The sequence below is a fragment of the Ornithodoros turicata genome, chromosome 9 (genome assembly GCF_037126465.1).
Source record: "Ornithodoros turicata isolate Travis chromosome 9, ASM3712646v1, whole genome shotgun sequence".
NCBI lineage: Eukaryota > Metazoa > Arthropoda > Arachnida > Ixodida > Argasidae > Ornithodoros > Ornithodoros turicata.
This window is the reverse complement of record NC_088209.1, coordinates 35,514,584-35,531,927: the sequence shown is the minus strand read 5'-3', so window position 1 is coordinate 35,531,927 and position 17,344 is coordinate 35,514,584. Positions and strand designations below refer to the sequence as shown.

General features: G+C 43.7%; 1 protein-coding gene across 1 annotated transcript in view; it reads right to left on the bottom strand.

Moving 5' to 3' along the window:
• LOC135368764 (cadherin-99C-like) overlaps positions 1 to 17,344 on the bottom strand; it is a 56,356-nt gene that overhangs the window by 3,147 nt on the left and 35,865 nt on the right. The window contains exons 2-29 of the mRNA XM_064602272.1: positions 15,135 to 15,225; positions 14,043 to 14,105; positions 11,860 to 12,002; positions 10,268 to 10,330; positions 10,045 to 10,146; positions 9,851 to 9,958; positions 8,184 to 8,297; positions 7,901 to 8,068; positions 7,732 to 7,819; positions 6,824 to 6,936; positions 6,516 to 6,710; positions 6,303 to 6,440; positions 6,067 to 6,225; positions 4,673 to 4,857; positions 4,460 to 4,592; positions 3,304 to 3,386; positions 3,125 to 3,212; positions 2,935 to 3,060; positions 2,779 to 2,837; positions 2,445 to 2,688; positions 1,612 to 1,821; positions 1,428 to 1,544; positions 1,231 to 1,362; positions 1,040 to 1,167; positions 822 to 937; positions 629 to 757; positions 391 to 554; positions 76 to 300 (exon numbers count right to left, since the gene is read on the bottom strand). Of these exons, the coding sequence (XP_064458342.1) occupies positions 76 to 300; positions 391 to 554; positions 629 to 757; positions 822 to 937; positions 1,040 to 1,167; positions 1,231 to 1,362; positions 1,428 to 1,544; positions 1,612 to 1,821; positions 2,445 to 2,688; positions 2,779 to 2,837; positions 2,935 to 3,060; positions 3,125 to 3,212; positions 3,304 to 3,386; positions 4,460 to 4,592; positions 4,673 to 4,857; positions 6,067 to 6,225; positions 6,303 to 6,440; positions 6,516 to 6,710; positions 6,824 to 6,936; positions 7,732 to 7,819; positions 7,901 to 8,068; positions 8,184 to 8,297; positions 9,851 to 9,958; positions 10,045 to 10,146; positions 10,268 to 10,330; positions 11,860 to 12,002; positions 14,043 to 14,105; positions 15,135 to 15,216 (3,675 nt within the window). The 5' untranslated portion in view covers positions 15,217 to 15,225. The remainder of the gene's footprint in view (positions 1 to 75; positions 301 to 390; positions 555 to 628; positions 758 to 821; positions 938 to 1,039; positions 1,168 to 1,230; positions 1,363 to 1,427; positions 1,545 to 1,611; positions 1,822 to 2,444; positions 2,689 to 2,778; positions 2,838 to 2,934; positions 3,061 to 3,124; positions 3,213 to 3,303; positions 3,387 to 4,459; positions 4,593 to 4,672; positions 4,858 to 6,066; positions 6,226 to 6,302; positions 6,441 to 6,515; positions 6,711 to 6,823; positions 6,937 to 7,731; positions 7,820 to 7,900; positions 8,069 to 8,183; positions 8,298 to 9,850; positions 9,959 to 10,044; positions 10,147 to 10,267; positions 10,331 to 11,859; positions 12,003 to 14,042; positions 14,106 to 15,134; positions 15,226 to 17,344) is intronic.

The window sequence follows — 17,344 nt, the reverse complement described above, 5'->3', positions numbered from 1 at the left end:
AGAATATTGAAACGGTCCTAGTAATAGCACAATAGAAAACACTGAATACAACATGCTTGTTCACTGGCCGCTTACGTAAACATCGACTGACTGCGCGAGCGACCTGCTGCTTAAGTCTGGACTATCTCTTGCCGTAACTGTCAGTTTGATTGGGAGTTGAAGTCCCTCTGTATCTTCAAACGTTTTGACGTTGCTGACGTAACCCGTATGCGCCTCGATATGGAATTTTCCGTCGGGATCTGTGTCCGGAGACAAGTCGTACATAACTTTCCCGTTGGATCCAGAGTCTAGGTCCTCGGCCTGAAGAAAAAGCGGAGTCATCAGGCCAACAATATAAGAGAAACTCATTAAAAACATTTTCAAGTGGCTGTCCAATTTAACCGAACGTACCACGACTTGCAGGAATCGAGTTCCGGCAGGTGCGTCGTATGGTAGCGCAGCGATGTAGCGATTTTGCGTCAATTGACTGTACATTGGTGAAATCATGAAGACGGGACGATTGTCGTTTTGGTCCAAGAGGTGAATCGCGACTTGCGTGGTGAGTCTCGCCGAGCCTGTGTGAGCGTTGGTGAGGATGAGGTGCAAGCCGCAAAGCAATGAGTCCGATACATGTATTGTTCACACTCACCAAATATGCCGCCAACTGTGTTCAAGTGGACCGTCAATAGATACTTGTTCTGTTCCTCGTAATCAAGATTCTGGTTTTGAACTCGTATTTCACAGTCGCGTGCTTCATTGTCAAGCACGTAGAAATGGCCTGCGAGAATCGACACAAAATAACGTTATTAGTACGCAAGAATAATTAGAGGGTCATTTGTTACCTTTCTCGTTTCCCGTTACGATTTGGCACTCTACTGGAAAGTTCTCGCGCGGTTTGTTGATGATCGGCAAAGTCTTGACCAATGTGTTAGCAAGTGCGTTCTCCGGAAGCTCGATCCTGGAACGAAGCAGGTGGACCCAGTTAGTTTACGACGACCGCGAATCACAGTGATGTAAAAAAAAAAAAAATAGATTTCCATGCTCTATGAAGGGGACATACGTGTAAAATCCATCCGCAAATCCTAAGCCGGAGTCAGGTGGCACTGTGGCAATATGTTCCACGTAAACCGTGACGACCGCCGTAGCAGCTAACGAGGGGTCGCCGAGATCATGCGCTTGAACCTCAATCTGTGAAGAAGAAGTTTCCTATAAGAACCAAGAAGAATAGAAGGCAAGCGAGTTTTCCCTAACTCTGTATTCCGAGTCTGGCTCTTTCCGGAGGTCGTCTTTCACGGTGATCACCCCGCTCGTGCTGTCGATAAGAAAGTAAAAAGGAGCTCGGCCCTGACCGCTGAGTTCGTATCGGATCACATTTCCAGGAGGCTGAGAAAAGAGATCCAGTATTAATGTACTGTAAATTGAACAAATCGTGGGTTCTGAAAACCTACAGAACCGTCTCCATCTGTTGCCATGACCGTCGTAACGATGGTGCCCAGAGGAACTGTGTCCTGCAACCGGATCGGCAAGGGAACGCTTGTAAAACGTGGTGCCATGTCGTTCCGATCCTTAAAAGAAAGTGACACACGTCATAGACACTCAAGTTATACACGCAGAAGTATAGCGAGCACATACTTCAACTGCGACCCGCACAGTGCAAGTAGCCTTGACATCGTCGTCTTTATTTTCCATGGTTCCCATCACTAACGTGTGGCTGCTCCGCTGTTCATAATCCAGCCCCTTGAGGGTACGGACGACGCCTGTGACAGGGTCTACAGCGAATAGAGTGGCATCACCCTCCCGAATCTCGTAGGTGATGCTGGGGTTTGTGTCGGGATCTGTTGCCTTCAATAAAGCAGGAGAAAGATTGCGTTGAAGAGAAATAATCAAAACGGAAACATGGCCCTATTACACCGCCAATGTTTCTTTTTTTTTTTTTTTCAAAGTAGTACCGTGTTTACCGACGTAATGAACGCGTAATCAAGCTGAATTATTTTGTGTCGAATCGTCCCTGCTTCCGTATAGAGTTTGCCACACTCTGACGTAAGCGGGACGTTCCCATACAAGGCCAATGCACTTATAATGTAAAACCCCGAGACTAGGGAACATGAAAGGACAGACACAACACGAAGTCTCAATTTTTAAGACTTCGTGTTGTGTCTGTCCTTTCGTGTTCCTAGTCTCGAGGTTTTACATTATGCATCATCTTCACCAGCTCGCTTGCTTCCTAACCATTTTTTCAATGCACGATGATGGCGATGTTAACGTGCTCCCTCTCCCCATGACTTTACGTTTTCGAGTAAGAGAATTGCGATAATTATGCGAGTAAGAGAATTGCGTTAATTATGCGAGTAAAAGAATTGCGTTAATTATGCGAGTAAGAAAAGTGCGTTAATTATGCGAGTAAGAAAAGTGCGTTAATTATGCGGGTAAATACGGTAATGATAAGAGGAAATGTCCAGAAGTACCTTGACGGTCAGAATGTCGAAGTTATCCTGGTTCTCGGGAACGTATGCCTCATAAAAGGTTCTCTCAAAGAATGGTTTTTCATCCTGCACGTCCACCACGTTCACCGTCACGCTGACGGTGGTTATCCGGGCATCCGGTGCCCGGTCTTTGGCAGTCACAACGAGCACGTGCTCCTTCTGGCGCTCAAAGTCAAGCGCGTGGCGCGTGCTGATCTCGCCAGTCTCCGCGTCAATGTCGAAATCACTGCAAATGGTCGTAAGGAAAGGCATCATAAAGCAAGACCATTTACATAACACACACACAAAATAATTTCAAATATTCAGTGGAAGTTACCTATTTCCTGAAATTGTGTAATATACTTCTCCGTTGGTTCCGATGTCTTCGTCTCTAGCCTATAAGAGAATGTATTTTTTATTTCGTGAGTTCCGATCCGGATACCGTGCTGCAAATGCACTTAGTTCCATGAAAGTTTCTTGGTGTGTTACATACCTGTACGGTTCCAACTGCAGCATCTTTCTTGCCTTCTTCGACTGAAAAATTATAACTGTCTTGGACGAACACCGGGTTCTGGTCATTGATGTCAGTCACGCTGATATGCACAGACGCAACGTTGAACTACAAAAAGGAAGGGAGCGTGAAGAGCGAGTAATCTTCGATGGTGATGTTCCATTGAACTTACCAAGCTGTTCTTGTCTTCCGCTTTTACTTGTAATGTGTAAGATGAGGTATGTTCACGATCGAGCCGCTTAGCCACAGACACAGTTCCACTGAAATGAAAAATGCACTCCCTCATGAAGACTTTCATGAAGTCTGGAAGGTGGACAAAGTGTTCTAGTAAAGTCACGTCACGTAGCTTACCTGAGCGAGTCGATGACAAAATCCCCATTTTCGTCACCTTCAGTAAGACTGTAAGATACGTCGTCTCCTTCAGGGTCTTGGGCCTGTTCAAAAAAAAAAAAAAAAAAAAGAAAAGAGAGAGAGAAGGTTTGGTTACCGCAGCGTGATTATGATGGCTTCGGGTAAAAAAAAAGAAAAACTGCGGAGGAGAAGTGGAGCACTGATTCAAACTATGTCAACTGGCTTCGTTAGGGCACTAGCTAGGTGACTGATGATTTAACTGCCTAATTCGTCAGCTAACCAACCCTATCACTAAGGATGCCGTGAACAATAGCTTGTGACGGAAAGAAAAATGACGACATACATGCTCTGGTTTCGACGACAACCTGCTCTAGTGCAGAAAAAAGAGAGAGAGAGAGAGAGAGAATCAAAGTGTGTTTTAAAACAGCTATGAGGGTCTGTCTCTTCCCATCACTTGTCCTGTCACTGCTAGAACTGTCTAGAATTTATATTAGTGCAAAATGGATTCTATAAATAGGAGGTGAAATCAAACAAAGCGCGTGTCTGTTAGTCGGGCTGTGGCGGTGCCCTGTAAAGCGTGCTTTCACTGCACTGAAGCAGTGTATGCAGGAGAAGCAACGAAGCAGTACGGCTCTCCCTGACTGTGTTAGCGTGCAGGCGAAATGTTGACACGCTAACGCTAAAACGATATTTCACGTTCAAAGTTCGCTCCAGGATATTTCGCCCCGCCAGGCTCCTGGCTATGTAGCGGTGGGACAAATAATGCAGAAAATGTTGAATAATGTTGTATTCGATAATACGTTCCATTCAAATGTTAACCACATCCCTTCTGACACTTCCATTTATGAAGCCTCGGAAGACTGCACCAATGTACGATGACGCTTATTACCGAACAGCGTAGGTAATAAATAAATAAATATGACACCCTTTAGTTTCAGATTTCCCAGATGTTCCAATGCCTTCACATATTAATTTCGTGACACGCAACTTTGCTCCCTACATTTCTCTCATCTTAATTTCTTTATACCCTCTCTGGCTTCGTAGATTGCAGTAGTCAGCCATTTGGTGGGAATAATTTCTCCCTGCGCTACCTATAGTAGCAAAGTAGTATCAAAGCAGTAGTAGCAAAGTAGCGTAGTATCAAAAGGCCATTTACCTTAAGCGTGACGACTGCCGACCCCACGGAAGCTCCTTCGCTGACTTGAGCCTCGTACGACTCCTTCGAAAACACGGGACCGCCGGTGTTGGGTCCGGGTATAACGATGACGTCTTGAATTCCTTGAACGAACCTACATAGTGATCGCAATGGTTATATATACTAAAAGTATCATATTGCCATCTTTGTGACACATAGCTTTGCGTTGTTTACCTGGCGCCGGAATCTGTAGCCTGCACCGTGATGCTGTACTGTTCGCCCGAGTTGACCTTGCCAACAACTTCTATACGTCCGGTGTCGGGGTCAATGCGAAATTTGTCGCGTCCATTGTTGGACACGTGGTATATGGAGTACATGATTTTGGCAAACTCGCCTTCGTCATTATCACGGGCTTGTACCTGTAGAGGAAGGACGGGCGAGGTTATTATATAGGCAAGTAGGTTAGCAATCGGGGAATGTAGAAACTTTGTCAAGTGCGGTCAACACAAGTGATGAAAAGGTAAAAACATTGTAACTACTACAAGCTTTCTTGCAGTAGTCTGCATTTCGTCAGGTACAAAAGCGAAATGAGTCTGGTACACTCTTGTACATGACGAAATGCAGACTACTGCAAGAAAGCTTGTAGTAGTTTGAGTATTTTTATCTTTTCATCGCAAGTAGGTTAGGTGAGAAAAGAAATCAATAGAGACGTAGGGCTTAGATGAAAGGATATTCAATAGACCCCGTGACGCATCTTCATGAAATACGCAAGGTGTTTCAGTAACCATGTACAAGATTTAATAAAAAGCACGCAACAAAAAAATCTACCTGTAGGGAACGTTTGTCAAGCACAAGTAATTTTATCCATATTTAATTAAACGACAGGTAATTCATTGTATTGGACTCGGAAAAGTTTCCGAGTTGAAACTTGCTAGAATCAGCAAGCGCACTATTTACTTATCCAAACCCTCCACAGAACGCACTACATCGTGCAATGACAGTAGTTGGGAAACTTTAAGCGAAAATTGGTGATTTGAGGAGCGCATTTGCGGAGCTAATTGCGTAATTTTCGATAGGGAAGACACAGGAAAGATTAGATATCGACAAATAATACATAGAAAATGTTTAGCGCATTACTAACAAAATCCTTCCCCACATTTCAGCTCGACATTTGTGGGGGAACTATAGTTCTGAAAAATTCTTTGGGACCAGAGATAATCTGTTTAGCGGGCCTCGTTAGCGTTAGCAGGCCTCGTTTTAGAGAGTAACGTTTCAGAGAAGATGGCAACGGCGTTACGTTTCAGAGAAAATCGCTTTAGAGAATAGGGAGAAAATAGGGGGAATATCGGAAGGTCTTTACGATAACGGTTCCGGAAACATGATAAGCCAATGGCCTGATTCCTTTGAAGTGGATTACATCACTTTGCTTATCTCTGATTTGTCGCATCGTTTTCATGGAGCGCTCTCGATCTGATAAAACTCCCTAATGGCGTGCTTCTGTGATGAAAACGGGATAAGTCACGGAAACAAAGCTACAAGAAATAGTCGAATTACAAATAATAGTGAAAAAACAATAATTACTTAATAATAGCAACAAAATTAAGGCCAGTAATAAAGCAAATATATACCTGCGTGACGTTTCTCACACCTTCCCCCGCCTGAATGGTCACAGGAGATAAGGTGGGCAACCGAGGGCTGTTATCGTTGACATCATTCAAGTTGACGCTTATCGAAAGAGGCGCACTGCTTCCTTTACCAGGAGCACTCTCCCTTTGATGAGCCACGACCTGCGATGAGCGCAGGATAAAATTTTTCACCGTGATTCACTGAGACGTATAGTAGTCAAATGTTCCTTATCACTTGCCTGGAAGGTATATCTGCTCTCGTTAGGGGGATCCCTATCTAAATCGCCTTCGTTAACAACGAGGACGCCATTATTGTCCACTTGGAACGCTGTCGTCGTCAACTCGAACACGTACTCCGGAACGGGGTCATCTTCGGCCTGAAACGAAAAGGCAGTCTTTTTATAGGCCGTTGGACGATCGGTTTCTTATCAATGGGATTCTTATCAACGCACAATGTCTGGATCGGTGACGCTGAAGTATATCGGCTTGCCGTGTTCCGAAAGCACGCGCGTTCCCACCGGAGAATTTTCATCGACAAACCCTTCGACGGCCGACGCTGAGACTACGGGTGGATGGCTGTCAACGACTTGTACTGAGATGGTCAGCTTGGCTGTGGCAAACCGTCGGCTTGTCGTCGCCTCTTCTGCCTGGAAGAGGGTTAACAGGCAACGCTGTGCAGTAACGCTGAGGAATGGCTCGTTGACCGTTCCACGGTAGAGAATTTCAATTTGAAATGAAATATTATTTGTGGTAATCTTACTTTAACTACCATGACGAAGTTCTTTCCCACCGATCGGTCGACGGGTTGAAGTTGTCGGACGAAGCCGCTGTCCGGGTCAATGGCAAAGTAATTATGGTAGATTGCAGGCGTACCTGGGATGGAGGAACATGGTTGAAAAGAAAAGTGAAGGCAGGTACGACAAAGTTATTTACAATATAGCGTAGGCGTAGGAAATAGAGGCAATATCAGATAATGGATGCGAGAAGGCATGTGGTGCAAAAAGTTTGGTGATGCAGTTCCGTGGAAAAGAAAAATCAGTTTTGCTTGTTCTCTTTTATGCCTCTCGTCATCTTGGGGTTGGTTTATCTACTTCCTTTTTTATTCACGTGTTCTGGAGTAGGCTGATTCCGACTTTGTCGGATCTCACATCTCCACATTTCTTTTATTTTTTAATCAATCAAAGTGTTTTTGAACCTGGCTTCTAATTGACTAAAAGTTTCACGGGAGCAAATCTGCTCCCGTGAAACTCATAGGCAGCCTTTAAAGACAAGATGAAGTAAAAGTAAAAGACAAGCAAAAACAAAGAAAAAAGTGTGTAAAGCAAAAGTAAAAGTGCAAGTGAAAAGCAACAGCGGGCTACGGTTAATTGTCAAGGTTTAAAATAAAATGTATGATGACGAGAAATGCCAAGTTTCCAAAGAAGGGAATCCGTGACTGACCGAAACCGTAAGATGTACTGCTTGCAACACACTTGTCTGTAATCTCCAGCTCGTATTAAAACGCTACCTCATCGGCAGTGTCGCGCACAAGCAGAACAGGGCTCCCCCCTCGAAAATGATTTTCGTACGGTTACTTCGCGCGCGATACTGCCGATAGGGGATCGTTGCACCACAATCTCGAGATTACAGACAAGTGTGTCGCAAGCAGTACAGGTTTTTTTATATTACCGTTTACGAAGCTGTAACGTATCCTGGCTCTGAGTGAGTCTCTGTCTTCTGCTCGGATATCTTCTGGGTGGATTTTGAGGATGCCAGTCTAGAAGGCGCGAAGAGGGAAAGAGAGAGAGAAAAAAACTTTACGCTTGTAGCAGATGAGTTCCGTAACGAGGAGACTCACATTGACACCACTTGTGACGTCAACTCTGTATTCCGGGTTGACGCATTTGCGACCAACACGTGCACATCCGTCGTACGCGAAGCTGGGGTCTTGATCGTCACCATCCTCAATGTACACAGTCAGCGTCGTGGTACTGGATAATCTTTCCTCTGGATTCGTAGCTTTATCCTGCAGAAAGAACGAAACGTTTTCAGTTTTCACAAAAAAAGAAAAAAGAAGACGCCTAATGTCTCAGAGTAGAGGCCGTGGAAGGCCTTATGGCCAATTTTTATAGAGCACTTACAGTTGCTTTGACGACCAGGTAGTAGAACTTGGACGTCTCGTAGTCCAGTGGCCTGCTGACCGTGACTAGTCCCTGATATGGGAGGTCGATGGCGAAGTAATCGTAGCCGTCATTCTACGATTATGAAGGAGAAAGTTGTGATTAGTAGTAGATAGAGATGCGGTATTTTATCCCATGAACTTCCATAGAAAAACGTAATACAAAAATAGATGAAGTATTCAACATTGCAAAGATGTTTCATGAGTATTAACCATAACGAAGCACACTGGGACCGCTTTGATTCGGCCTTCTTCAGTTTCGATATTGCATTACTGCCTTCCAAACCTGAAGGACCCGCTTCAGTATTGTCACATTCGATTATTTATTTGTTTATTTATCATACCCTCAGGGCGTCAGCGTTACAGAGGGGAGTGAGGTTTACAAAATAACGTGGTGAATGTGGATGCTGTACTGGCAATTGTGAAGTGTGTGGCACTCAACGAAGCAGTGCCAATCACAATTGTACAACATAATAAGAATATAACATAATAATTAGATATATTACACAGAATTGTTCAACATAAGAATATAACATAACAATTAGAAATAACGCTCACACGCACGCGGACCTAATCTGGGTCTGTGATGAGGTGGGCAGTTCATGCATGTTTGAAACATTATAGCAGCGCAGCAACGTTACATTCGACCGCTACATGTTGAACTTGTTCATCTTTTTTTTTTCTGGGGTAGCCAGTTCGACTTCGTCGTAACTTACACCCCCATTTTTCTCTTTATCGCGTCACAATCGGTCACTAAACATGCCAGGGAGAGACATAATGCTTGGCAGCTTCTCCTGTGTACATCGTATCACTGCGGTGAAAGCACGCTTTACAGGAGACGCCACACATCGATGGATGGACCCATCCTTCCCCATTTAACTTGACTCCCTATTTGTGGGATGGAGTTTACATTAAAAACTGGACCGCGTCATGAAACTAGCCTTCCGCGCCCTCTTTAAAGGTGGTGGCCGGACAAAAAAAGCAGTGCAGCTGAAGGTGCGATCGGAATAGCGGGTGCCTGAAATACATGTAACCGAAATATTTTGAAACAGACGGAAGCATTCGAGAAAATAAATTTACTCGGATTTTGCAGCCGGCTGCGCGCTCCCGGCTGAATTCAGGCTACAGTATGCGGACCGACGTCACTGGAGTCGGTTATGAAGGCAGGCTGTCCGTCTTCCGACACGCAATCTGCTGCCGAATAGTCGATAGAAACATCTTCATTCATACTTCAGGTGGTATCGAATCGCAACTAGCCTGGAGACGCCGTCAGCGAAGTGATTGGGAATCTCGCTGGCAATGCCAGTGATGTCACCGGAAGAGGCGAAGCAGGGAAGGGCCGTTTCAACCGGAAGCTGGCAGTTGGTTTCGAATTCGATGTTTTTGATGTTTTATGAAAAAAAGAACACGAACGAATTTTGCGAAAATGTTTTGGTGTTTTCTTCTTGGAAGGCATTTCCGAGTGGATATCACATTAACTTTATAATCCCGGATTCCTCGCGGACACCACTTTTAAACAAGGTTCCATGTAACAGCATCCATTACCTCTGTTCTGAGTGCGCCATTTATAATGCGCAATAGTAGGTGTCTAAACATACGAAACACACTACAATGCGTCTAATAACTTACGTGGCTTCCGTCACCACGGACAGTAGTGTACTCGACAAGGCCGTTGGTGCCAGTGTCCATGTCCATGGTAGACAGGTCGCGAAAGATGGTCGTACCGACGGGTACCAACTAAAGAAATAAGAGGAGAATGAAAAACGTGACATTGGGACGCACACCCATTGCTACAACTCCATGAACACCAACGGCGTCCGTACCTCTGACACTGTCGTCTCATACTGAGATTGTTTGAATACAGGAGGGTTATCGTTGATGTCGTTGACACGGACAAGCACTTGAATGGCACGTTGAGAGAAAGGCTGCAAGAAACACTGAGTGTGAGACTGATGACGAAGGCGGTTCCTAGTCAGAGTTGAAACGCAGCGGAAGAAAGTAAAAATTTTCACCCGTAATTTCCGGCACACAGCCGAACCAGCTCACCTGAATCCTTCCTAACCTGGCTTGGCACAGCACCTGAAGCCGTATCGACGCAATATCTTCGGCCTGAAACGTTGAAATGACTTTCAGGCGAGCAAAACAAGTTTGCAAAACGTTGGCCACTCACGACAAGCTAAGTTTGAGATTTTTGTAGCGCTGTGCGAATAGTAATTTTACAACCGAACCAAATACCAGAGCGAATATTATACGACCGAACCGAACACAGATACAGCACATAAACGGATATAGAGCATGTAACAAACAACAACAACAACAATTTTATTTTGGTTATATAGCATGCAAACGTGATATGTACACACACATCTTCGTATCAAGCGGAAGTAACTTTGTGTTGTACCCTCTCTTCTGATGCTTTTTTTTCTGGGGAGGGGGGATATGTTTATTAAGAAAAAAAAAGGAAACGTCAGCCAGACGGAGGTGGGCTTTCTATTTTAAAAAATGAAGAATGGGAGAAGAAAAGAAAAAGAAAAGAAGAAAGAAAAGGAGAAGACAAAGAAGAAAGGAAAAGAAGAGGAAAAGGAGAAAAGAAAAGGGGAAGGCAAAGAAGAAAGCAAAAGAAAAGAAAAGGGGAAGGCAAAGAAGAAAGGAAAAGAAGAAAAGAGAAGGAGAAGACAAAGAAGAAAAGAAAAGGGAAGGAAGAACACAAAACTGGGGCTGGGGCTTGCGAGAGCAGCTTCGAAACTATCAAATACATTCGGTACGGAATCGCTTCGATTGGAAATTCGAATGTAGAATCCCATGTTTAATTCGAAGTTCGAATCGAATACGCAATTATTCGCTTGGGTTTTCGAAGTATCCCTAACATTTGCACAGCCCCAGCAACAGTTCACCATAGACTTCGTAGCGGCTTCCGATAACTTCGAAGGTCTCACGTCGAGTCTCAAAGGCGTGGTCAACCTTTCCACCGTGTATATCTCTACGGCGGAAACGATCCTCCCACTTGATACCACAGTTTAGGTATGACCTACATTGTCAGTATACCTTCAACGCTTAAAAAAATGCGCTCTCCCATTCAAGGTGGATAGCGCGGTAAGGTACAAGATTGGCAGTCCTCTTTTAACGTAGACCAAATGTGCGGGTATAGCGCTATGAGTTCAATAGCATGTTTATAATGTAGCGACCTTGCCTCTTCAGTATTAGTTCTCTGTCAGAAATTGCTTCCAAATGGCAGGGTTCGATATCGAGTATAATTGCGCGAACAATCATTTTCAACGCAGTCGGGGTAAGCGTGGCATTCGAGGTCACCTTGACAGCTTTCACGTTCAGTTGCCGGTGGGCGGGAGGCTGGACTGACGTCTCAAGTCCATGCACTTGACTGACGTCATGGTGTCATTCAAATTTTCTTTTCTTTTCCTTTTTTTTCTTTTTTTTTTCACGGTAGTAGACTGTGTCTGATAAAGCAACGACGTGTTCCTGCTACGCCCCGCGCTTCTTGCACGCAAACATAATGACGTGTCTATAACGTAGGATGCAATGTCCACATGTCGAAGCAGTCATGAGGGGACTAATTATATTCCTAGCCTTCAGCGAGAGACGTTACACCTGTGCTGCGCTGAAAGGAAAGGAATGCTTACATCTCTGTCAAGAGGTCGCTTGAGAACTAGGCTTTTGCCGTCCAGCCTGAAGACGTCATAGCTCGCTGTCTGGATGCTGAGGTCAATGTCTTCTATTTCGCCTGCAATCGGTAGCTCTTCCGGGTACGTCCGCTGCTCTGTCTCTAGAGTACATAAGAGGGGGGGGGACACTTATTTTTATATATATCGATAAACCGGAAGTTCTGTGTTACAGCGCGTGTTCTGTGTGCTGCGGCAGTTTTGAAATTGGAAGCAAGTGGAATCGTGCGGCTGGTATGACCCTGACTTCATGGTGTCATTCAAGGTCGTACTATGAAGCCAGCATGTCCATTCTTGCACTCCTATTTCAATTAAAACAGGACTACATTATAGTAGAAGAAGAATGAAAAAAAAAATATGCAGATGCTAGTCTTGACGGTGTCGAGTTTGGTTACTTCAATAGTTGTAGGCATGGGAAAATATGCTGACCACAAAAAAGAAGAAAGAGGTAATGACGTATTATTTTTATTTATTTAAATAATGCTGCCAGACCTCCTAGGCCGAAGCAGGTGGTAGACAGGAAGCAGGACATAGAAGCATGTATAACAGCACACTGTACATAACATACATCGCTCTACATATATTACATCACTTTAACTATACAGTGCTGCGCTAAAGTCTCGTAATTCCATGTACACTTTCAATACACAGCTCTCCTGCTCGATGACAATACACAGCATGACAACGTGTATGACACAAGTGAATAAAATGAGTAGTGAAACAAATAATTCACGGCTAGTTTCCCATGTGTCCTGAAGGACTAATTGTGCAATGATCATTGTCATCGGGAACATTTCCGTATTTTTTAAATCTCAATCAATCAATCAATCAATCAATCAATCATCGGGAACAAGTGAATTAGGGACGTTCGGGGAACGTTGGTTCGACGTGTTATTACGACCCGGCTCCGACACTGCGACAAAGCCAGGACAAAAAAAATGTGCCTACATTTTTTCTTTCTGTCAATCAATCAGTTAATCAATCAATCAATGAATCAATCAAAGAGGCTATCGGATAACACCACATGGGACGCAGGTTTGCCAAAGACACCCTTTTCGTATGTGGAATGTGGTGTACCGAATGCTTCACGAAATACCCTGCTGGTCATCGGGAAAGCAGTGGATTTTCTATTCCAGGTTGTTTGTCGCAGTTTGTCGCTCACGATGAGCGACAAACTATATTACAAACGGCGAATAAATAAGCGACGGACTGAAATATCAACTGAGTAATTAACGTTTAACGTTAATTTTGTTAATTGACTAACGTTAATACCTTCTAATTAATTAGTAATAATAATAATAATAATTGGGGGTTTACGTCGCGAGACAACTGAGATCATGAGCGACGCCACAGCAGTCGGTCTGTGGATTCTAATTAATTAGGATTCTGTACCTGAGAAGCAAGCAGATTAGCAAAACTGCTGCCGACGTTGAAGCGAACGATTTCTCCAACACAAAAATTGACAAAAAAATTTCCTTGGCAATTTTCTTGTTTCCAAGAAATTTAGAAATGGTAGAACGAAACGGTAGAATGTGAGGGTACTAACAAGTGGAAACACAGTAATCGTCAGGAAATATGGTAACAGCAGCAACGATCAACAACAGTAACAAATAAATCGTGACTATGACGTGGCGTGATTCACCGCCGGAGAGCAGTACACTACCCCATTACGCGCGAAACATTACTAGATATGAGAATGAATGTCAACCTTTTCCATCATAATCTCTGTGTACACGCCGTTAGGTCGACTTGTTGCTTCGAACACCTCTCGCACTGACAACTTACAATTGCCAAAGGCCAACGACACCACCGTCAAGAACACATAAGTGCGCTCTCTCCCTATTATTGTTTTCGACAACATCAACACCATCAACGTATGCGTGCATTTATATTCTGAATGTAAAGCCAAGCTTCGCCGTAAGGCTAATTGTCACTGACACACGTAACAGCTTCGGTCCCATATGCACGTTCCTGTTTTCACAACGTCGTGTAACCTACAACATTACCGGGTGTTTTCGTAAAGCGTTCTGCATACGATCCTTTCCTGGAACGTGACCATATTGTATAAAGCGCCTGAAGTGTTTCAAGGGCGCACTTACAGTTCTCACTACGCTTAATGGATGAGAATGCAAAAGGACACTTACGGTTTCCTCTACTTTCTTGAACGTCCAGAATGATGACGGTCTCGCCACCTTTCACTTCACAGACTGAAAACAATTATAAGAGGAATGCATGTATCAATTTACTACCCGCGTCATGAAGGTCTTAAAAATTGCGAGTCATGGCTAGAAGTGAGCGCGATAAGGTTGACACCACCCCTATCGGCACGGTATCCGCTATACCGCATCCACAAAAGCGCTCCACATGAAATAGGTATATCCGCGCGGATATTGAGTAAACATCCGTAAATTCGCGGTTACTGCATGTGCAGAAAAAATCTCTACAACGTAGATTTTGCCACAACCGTTGTTACTTTTCAGCGTAGAAACTTTTTCAGGAGAAGTATCGAGCCGTCCAATAGTTAAGGACACGGGGGAAAAAATTCAAAAAGCAAATAGACTTAAAATAAATAATAAAGCAAATTATAGCTAATTAGCAAAAATAGCAAATTATAGTTAAAAGCAAATAATAGCAGCTAAAGGCGCAGCAATACAAGAGATAGTACACTCGGACACCGCGTGGGTTTCAGAACGTTATATTTCTATCCGCAAACGAGGATGTCGCGTGGATGTCATGAGGATGTCACGAGGATGTCACAAGGATATCACGAGGATATCACGAGGATGTCGCGTGGATGTCGCGTGGATGTCTCGAGGATGTCGTGAGGATGTTGCGCGGTAACGTTATATTTCTAGCCGCCCGCGGGCACGCCTCTAGTGGTAACAGCGCGCCTCCGCATATATCAGCACGCGCTGTTGATCCCGGACTCATCTGGTTGATGCGCACCGAGCATATGACGTTGACCAGGACAGAAGTCGGTCATCTTACGAAGCTATGACGTTTAGTTTTAGGTCATCTCAAATTTCAGGGACAGCTTTGATGCGCTCAGATGTGCTGCCACTCTTAAAAGTCATTCATTGACCTCGTTTACGAAATTATAAAAATAATAGCGAAGGAAGATGCATCTTAAAAATGCCTACGAGGAGAATAACCCTCCGTGAAAATAGAACCGCCTCGCTGCGGGGTGACAGGCGATAACTGATGTGCCGTTCGCGAAACACGGGAAAGCGCCTTACCTGCTGATGCCGTTGAGAAGAGGCAGGAGAAGATGAAATAGGAGGCTACTAAGAGGCGACGGCGTAGCCTCCTCGAGTCCATAGCCGTCAACTGAAAGAAGATGAATTTTTTTTTTTTTAACCAACGCGCAACAAACTGCGGGTGACCTCAAAATGGACACCGTGAATGAGAGCAGCGAAGAAAAATGTATTGAAAGACTGATGGGCTTTTTGTGTTTTCGTAGAAACACGCACATATTAGACATTCCCGGAGGGGATGTTAATTGTGACCTCTCGTACCGTCCTCGTCGTGTCGTCCTTGTGCGGGATCGTCAAGTGCGAGTGTGTGTGTGAGAGAGGAAGAGAATAAGTGGCCTGGCATGACCTCAACCCCTCGTTATGTGCGCCATCCCTGTAGACAGTCCCACATATTTTTTTTTTCTCAGTTTCTCCTGGTTGGCTGCGTTTCGCAAGCTTATTTCGGGCTAACTAGGAAGATGTTGCTCTTTTTTTTTTTACGGGCTTGACCGGTTGCCGGGCGATATACGGAAGAGTGACAGCAGCCCTGTCCTAGTCAGAATTCAGAGCTCGTGTTTCGGACGCAGGGCATTGAAATGAAATAATGTTGGAGTTAATGAGTATGTCAGAACGTTCTCTTACATGCCTATTTACGTTAATCATAAGCAGTGGAACATATGTCGTAACCGTCAGACAAAGTAAGCTGAGTTCTCTATTCACTAGTCCAAATTTTCTTATATACTTCCCTCTCTCTTTCTGAAATGAAAGAAAAAAATTACAAAAGTTTGTTGCCTCTATATGTTATACAAAAGAGTACAGGAACTGCACCCATAGATTACTTTAAACTGGTAGAACTGAACTGGTAGAACTGAACTGGTCCAGTATACGGTTATGAACGTTAATAAGCTATCGACGGTGACAACGCGCGGATAATGGAATTGGAAAAGAGAAAAACGTGGACATGTGCAGACTCCATCAACATTAGGTGCCGGCTACTCTATAGCCTTAAAGCTGGGTGCTAATGAAATCCAAGAAAAATGAATGAAGAAGTGCAGAAATATGTAGAAGATAGACTGGCTGACAAAAGACTTACAAAATTTAGGGGGGCTACCACTGGAGGGGTCCGTGAGGTCCCAGACGTAGAATTTGTCAATTTAATTTAATCGACTAATTAGTAAAATAAAAGCTGTAATAGATAACAAATAAAAACTAACTAAACTAAACGAACAGCTAATGTATGAGTAATGAAAGAGCTGTCATAGATAACAAATTAATAGTTTAAAATTAAATTACTTTAATTTCATTAATTTAACCCCGCACCAAACCGTAACGCCAAAAATGTTATATCAAATTTCCGAAGTGTCAGCCACATAAACAACCAGAAATCCAACTGAATCCAAACTGAATCCAAGAGCACAAGAACCATACAGTACGTGTGAGAAGAAGAGGATGGAAATCATGTGACGTATGTGACACGTGACTGCTATTTTCTTTTCATTTCCACACCTCAACTATCATTTCCTTTGCTTCGCTGGACATTTAAGTGAACTATTTCATTCATGAACGCCACATTCTCCAAATTATTTTTCCCTATACACCAAAAACAAATAAACCAAGACAATGATTGAGACAAACTGGTTCTTCCAATTTCCGATCACATTCTTCATATATTGGACGAGTTGTATGACATCCGGCTATATAGTTTTACGCGTGCAATGCCGATGTCGTTATATACTAATGACGAACTTCGTGCAACATTTTGTGTTGCAGCCTTACACTGAGTAGGCACACATACTATGCTATACGACACTAGAATTCTGCAGCTCTACCTCTATACAATAGAGCATTTGCTCTTTTTACTTCTTATCATCATCATCATCTTTTCTGAGCATTAATTAAAAATGGCAGTCGGGCATGAAATGCGATTTAAGGATGCACAGGAAAGCGGTACTTTATTCGTCTCACACAAAAAGGAAAAAAGCATTCTGTTACAAAGTCTCGCTTTAGAGGAGAGCATCCTGTCGCTTTTTATGGAACTTATGCGCTGGGGTGAATACACGTAAATGGATAGACCATGAATGGCGTCCATTAAAAAAAAAGAAAAAACTCTCTCTCGTTTGTTTGAGGTCATTTTGCTGGCATATGCGTAGGTAAATGGACGTTGGAGCCGCATTTGACCAAGACCATCCCTTTTTAATTTAGCTTTTTATCCG